This window comes from Athene noctua, chromosome 4 (assembly GCF_965140245.1).
Source record: "Athene noctua chromosome 4, bAthNoc1.hap1.1, whole genome shotgun sequence".
Taxonomy (NCBI): domain Eukaryota; kingdom Metazoa; phylum Chordata; class Aves; order Strigiformes; family Strigidae; genus Athene; species Athene noctua.
The window spans coordinates 42,958,388-42,964,387 of NC_134040.1; the positions used below are offsets into that span (position 1 = coordinate 42,958,388).

Here is a 6,000-nt window from a genome sequence, read left to right on the forward strand (position 1 = left end):
CATTTAAAGCACATACAGTAAAGGTTTTTATCTAGGGGGGATGGTGCAGAAAAGAATGAAAACAAAATAGAGTATCTGGCAGACTACAGCTTTTTCCCAGTCCCACTTATCTACTGCGCAAATTCTGCATTAAACTAAAGGTGGTGGTGGTATACTCGTTGCTCCAAGTTCAAGCTGCTCATTCCCTGTATGCTTAAAGAACGCTCATCTCCTTACTATATTAACAGTTTCTAGTTTCTGTCACATGTTCTTAAAGCCACTAATACATTAAAATTGAACAAAACATCAGATGCAATGACATTTATTGAAATAATCCCTCAAGAACTGACAAAATAGTTGTTTTAAGTAATTGCTTATGTCTCAGTAATACTGAAGTAAAAAAAGAATAATTTTTAAAATCATCATTTTAAAGGAAGAGTGCAGAACCAAACCATTCATTCGATTACTTACCAATCAAGATTTGACCTGTTTTCATTGCAGAACTACCTGGCACCAAGCCATGTACTACAAGCTTCTCTTCACCAATTCCTCTGATTGCTTTATCCTTCCTGCCTTGTTTTTCTGCTCTTCTGCTGCTCCATGAAGACTGATGGACAATCCCTACTAAGGCCTCCAGCAACCTGTGCTGCTCATCCTCTCCAGCACTGCACAGTTTTCTGGGATTTACATAAACATATATATCTTTGTATTTTTGCTGAACAGTGACACCCATTTTCTGAGCAGACTGGTGTTTCAATATGGAAGCCGGAGCAGTGGAGCGTGCATTACAGCTTCCACTGCCTTTCTTACTAGAATGCTTTGGTAAAAGATTCTTCTTTTTTAATATTTTGGTCCATTTCTTCAGTTCATATTTTCTTTCTTTTCGTGATCCCTCTTGAATAACTTCAGCTTCATTTTCACGAAACCTGACATGATTCACTGCTGGCATTTCTGGACAGCTGTTCTGAAGCAGAGTTTCTTCTTCACTTTCACTCAATTCTAAATAAAATAATTCCCCATTTTTCTGCACACCATCCAACCATTCAGGCTCAAGGTCACTGGGAAAGAAAGAAGAATGATCAGTGACAGCTCTGATGAGGAAGACTGCTATGCATGTGACATATGATTACTTCAAGTAGAGAGGGGATAGGGAGAGTGCAAGGCAAAAAAAAGGAAAAAAAATGTTGCCTCCTTGAATATTGAAAGCTCAACTGCTTTAAGTCTGCCATGAGGTAAGAGCTCTTCTCAGACAACTGATGGATATGGCAAGGAAGGACATCCCTTGCACATCTTAAAATTGTTTCTTCAAATGCCTTGAAGGAAAGTAGCCATTGCAAAAAGCAATATTCCCCTTTTCTGAAAACAAGTAAAAAACCCCAACCCCAAACCATTTCTTTATCATACAAGTTTTAATTAGTAACTACATTCATGGACGTGATGGGGCTTTCTCATAGAGAAAAAATGCCATTCTATTTGTTCTCTCCCATTATTCTTTCCCTTACGCATTTGTAAAACAGATTGTACTGCAAGCCCTTTGGAAAGACAAGATTAGCATTTTAAAACCACCTCAATATAACCAAAAAACCCAAGATGAAATCTAGTTAACACATTTTAAGACAAGTTCAAAATAGCATACTCAAGCTCATGTGCAAACATATAAAACAAAAAAATAAAAGAGGCAGTAATGCTATAGAAAAAGTTCTAGCAGCTGGAGAGCGATCACCAATTCACCAGCAACAAGCTGCTGCAAAGAAAAGGCAAGGCAACTACAGGATGTAGTAACAGAAGTGCCATCTGCACAGCACAAAAAATTTTTTGTCCTAATTTGGCAATGGTGATGTGTCAACCATGTCCAGTTTTGGACAGGCCATTTTAAGAAAGATGTAAGAACTGGAACAAGTCCAGAACACAGAGACAAATGGTAAGTAGATTAAGACTATGTTTTAAAGGAAAACAGACTAAAGGAAATCATACTCTTTTGGCTGAGAAAAAAAAAACAAACAAAAAATGATAGCTGAGAGGCAACAGGCCAAACGGTCCACTCCCCCACCCCAAGGTGAACCAGAGCATTGCTTACAGAAGGATGATGATCAATCACGGTCAAATTAAATTTACCAGAGTATTTAAGCTAAATATTAAGAGAGTTTTTTGATTACATACACACACACACACATGGAAATATCAGCATTAGCAAGTGATATAAGGAATGTCTGGGTTTTCTGTATGGAAAATTTTCAGGAACAGACAAAACCAGTTTATTCTTCCTGACTAGGTGACAAACAGGCCTCCCTTTCTATGAACCTGGGACCACAAAACAAGGAAAAACTACAATGGAGACTTATATAATTATTAATATAATTAATTGTTTAGAGTTAAAATACATTCATACATTTTATACTAAAACTAGCTAACGTTACTGAATAAATAATGCAAATTTTGTTTTAAAATAGTATTATATAATTCATATAGAACATTAATTTGAATATGCTGATAAATGACACAGCTTCAAAGTTTAGCTGAACAGAGAACTTTATACGAAGACATTGCACCAAAGCACCTTTAAGGGCTCAGAGAGGATTTGGCTGGACCAAGAACACAGAAAACATTGGCCTTACTCTCTTCCTGGAACCCCAGTGACTTACAGAAGCCAACAGATGTTGCAGACAGGAAAAAACATTGTGCACTTTCTTGGCTTCTATAATTTTGCCCAAGTTGCTAGTTTTAAAAGAAGAGCCACCACCTGTGATAATTTGGCTATTCCTGATGGTCACAGGTAAGTCAGACTTCTACTTCATCTTCTACGAAGTCCTACTCAAGACCTTGAGTATCTTAATCAAAAAAGTATCAGAACGATGACAACACATAAGTGCTGTTAGGGCCAGACAGTTATCTGATCCAACATCTCTCAAAAGGTGGTAGGTAAGAAATAACATGACAGAGTTTTTCCTTGGTTTGTTTTTTAAGTACTCCTGCATTCTGGTACATGTAAGCAAAATTGGGGAAAAAACAAAATCCATAAAATAAACATCAGAAATTTACAAAGAAATAACATTTGGGTTTAGCAGAAACTCCTGTGATGCATGATAGCCTTTTTATTCCCTCTTCAAAAGAGACTGTGCCCTTTGGAAAAGCTCTTTCTTTGGGGTAGATGTCAAAATTTCAACTGGGATGTCAGTTCATACACTCTTGGTCTCCAGCTTCATTGTCTATTTTTATTAGAAACTACTATGGACTAAGAAGAAAAAAAAAGAGTGTGTGGTGTTCATACTGGGTCCACTCAAACAGAAGCACTCCAGAGAAGATTGTCAAGGAGGAGCACATATGGCAAAGTCACCCTATGCAAGTAAGCTGATTAAGACAGAAGAAGACTGAAAAAGTGTCACAAGGGCCATGAATTCCTCTCCTTTAAGGCATTTTGATGAGTGTACCATAAAGGAACTATCACTTTCTGAATACAGATCTGTGCAGACATCTAAAAATGCAAAGTCTAAAACAAATCTGCACCTAAGGTGACAGGTTTTTTCCCTAATGCTGTAATTTCACAATTGATTTAAACCAATTTAAAAATAAATACTTTTTTAAAAAATCCAACTTCCACCTCTCTTCCCTTGTGTCAAAACAAGCACTTACACAATAACGTGAGCTTCTACAGAGGTTTGGAAGCTTCAGTCAAGGGATATAAAAATCTGGACGACCCACATCCCTCTAAGAGCAGTTCCACTGATCCCACACAGGCATTTCTTCTATGGAATACATGTCTGAAAAAATGTGCCAGTTGAAGTTGTCCACGTATGGAAGAAACATATACTAGAAACAAAGGATCCAAGTTCTGATTCTGAAGCAAGAGAAGACTGTTCTCACCCAAGAAAAAGCACAAAAATTAAGCAGTTAACTTCTACAAGCCTTGTTTTAAAGCAGTTAAAGAAAACACCAGATCAATGGTTAACTATTTTATTGCATCGTATGATATATTCCACCCATATGATACTTTGCACAAATTAAGATCATCGCTTTTAGTTTTCCCAACCTTTGCCTACGAAATGAGAAAGTACAGCTTCAGACTGAAGCACCAGTTTGGAATATGCAAAGCTGCCATCCTCTTCATAGCTATGGCTGCCTCCAGGGATTCTGATCCATCACAGTGAGTAAAAGTGACAGCTAATGTCACTATTTTTCTGTTAAAATAGACAAAAATATAAAACCCAAAAAACCCAACCAAACAACAAACTTAACACACTGCTTTCACAATAGCATATGTAAGCATTCACTTCACAGCTCTGTTTGAAAAGAGGCCTTGCACAAAATCCCAGGCTCTGACAAAGCAGCACTGCTATCACTCCTATTTCTAGTCTTGCATGAATGCTCCTTGGTGTATCTGGGTTTTGTCATTTGCTGTAGTATCAAGCAGCACAGTTTCAACTGCCAGAAGTTTATTCTGGAAGTCAGTAACTTTTACTTCAGAAAACCATTCCCAAAGTTTTTATTTCTTTAATTTAATCAAATATGGCTAATTATAAAAACACATACAAATCATTTATAGAGGAACAAATGCTATTACCTTAAAATAGCTAATAGACCTATCACTGTACCTGCTTCTTTACAAAACTGTACTCTATTTCTCCCTCGTTCTTCATTACAAGTCACATCTTAATCTCTTGTTTCTGTACTCAGAAGACTGGGGTGTTATTGGTTCAACAGAAGGAACTTTTGGACCCAAAATTAAAGCTTTACAGTTCTATTGATGTGGTGATAGGAAAGATGCATTTCAATTTATCCAACAGTATTATACATCATCTTCTGTGTTGAAAGCAGTGGAACTTTGTCCCCTGAACACATATGAAGAACACCAGTAAACAAACATTTTAGATGAAAGAATTGGAAAAAACCCCAAGAAAACACCCCCCCCCCCCCAATTTTTAAAAAAGCACAGCTTCAGGCAGATATGTGTTACAGTTGAGTTCTGGTTTATAAACACAGGAACAAAATAAGGTAGGTGTACATTCAACAGCTTTGTCTCTTACTGAGCCACAGGTATGGGACAACTACAAGACAATGTGCACTTAAACACACTTAAAACCTCTCCCACAAAAATCTTCCTTTTTCACTTCATTACAGAATGAAAATAACGTGCCAAATGTCATTGATTAGACCTTGAAATACACATCTGAACTGTCAAGCACAGTTGCTTTAATGCAGGGAACAAACGGATAATAATTTTTATACGAATTAAAAAAAAAAACAAACACCAAAGACTAATGAATGAAAAGCCCAGTGGCTGCACACACGACTTCAAAATATGCACTGGTATTAGAGTTGTCCTCTCACCTACCACCTCCCCAAAGACATGCCACTAAACTCGGAAGACTGCACCTCCAACGCTAAACCATGTATAACCAGGAGCCAGGTCCCTCTTTCCCTTCCCGGGCAGCGCCTGGCGGGGCACTGGGATCAGCCCACGGCCTGCCCACTGGCTGAACTCACGCAGCCGTTCGCCACGTTACTTTCAGGTCTCCACCAGAGAAAGGCAGCCTTCAAAAGCCCCCGCCCCGGCCCGCACGCCGCCGGCCCCGCCTCAGGGGCACCCGCGGCTCTCCCGCCCCGCCCGCCCTTACTCGGAGCTGGCGGACAGCGAGGTGGCACACGAGCCGCTCTCGCTGCTGCTGCCGGTGCTCGCACGCTCAACGCCTTCTCCCCTCGATGGCTCCATCCCCTCCTCAGCAGCTCCGCTCCCGCCATGCCCCCCGGACGCCATGACACCCGCACCCCAGCGAGGCGGGCGGACACGTGACCCGCGCCCTGCCCTCCCCATTGGCGGGCCCGGCCCGGCGCCATGGCGACGCGGGAAGCCTGGAGGCCCCGGGCCTCCGAGCCCCAGGGCTGCACCTGGCCCAGAGGGCAGCCCGCCTGCCCCCCTTGGCTGGCAAGAACAACAAAGAACATTTCAAAGTGCCCAACCTTCCCATTTACCTCCTCAAAACGCACAGCTGAGCAGTCTCACTAGTCCCTTGGAAGGCTTTCAGT

General features: G+C 40.5%; 1 protein-coding gene across 2 annotated transcripts in view; it reads right to left on the reverse strand.

The window, feature by feature from the left end:
- INTU (inturned planar cell polarity protein) overlaps positions 1 to 5,731 on the reverse strand; it is a 60,301-nt gene extending 54,570 nt beyond the window's left edge. The window contains exons 1-2 of one of the 2 annotated variants that reach the window (XM_074903897.1): positions 5,592 to 5,731; positions 451 to 1,037 (exon numbers count right to left, since the gene is read on the reverse strand). In XM_074903897.1, coding sequence (XP_074759998.1) covers positions 451 to 1,037; positions 5,592 to 5,731 — 727 coding nt within the window. Of the gene's footprint in view, positions 1 to 450; positions 1,038 to 3,609; positions 3,696 to 5,591 lie in introns of those variants that run through there. The other variant, XM_074903898.1, reaches the window with a different exon arrangement.
- Between the last annotated feature and the right edge of the window lie 269 nt (positions 5,732 to 6,000).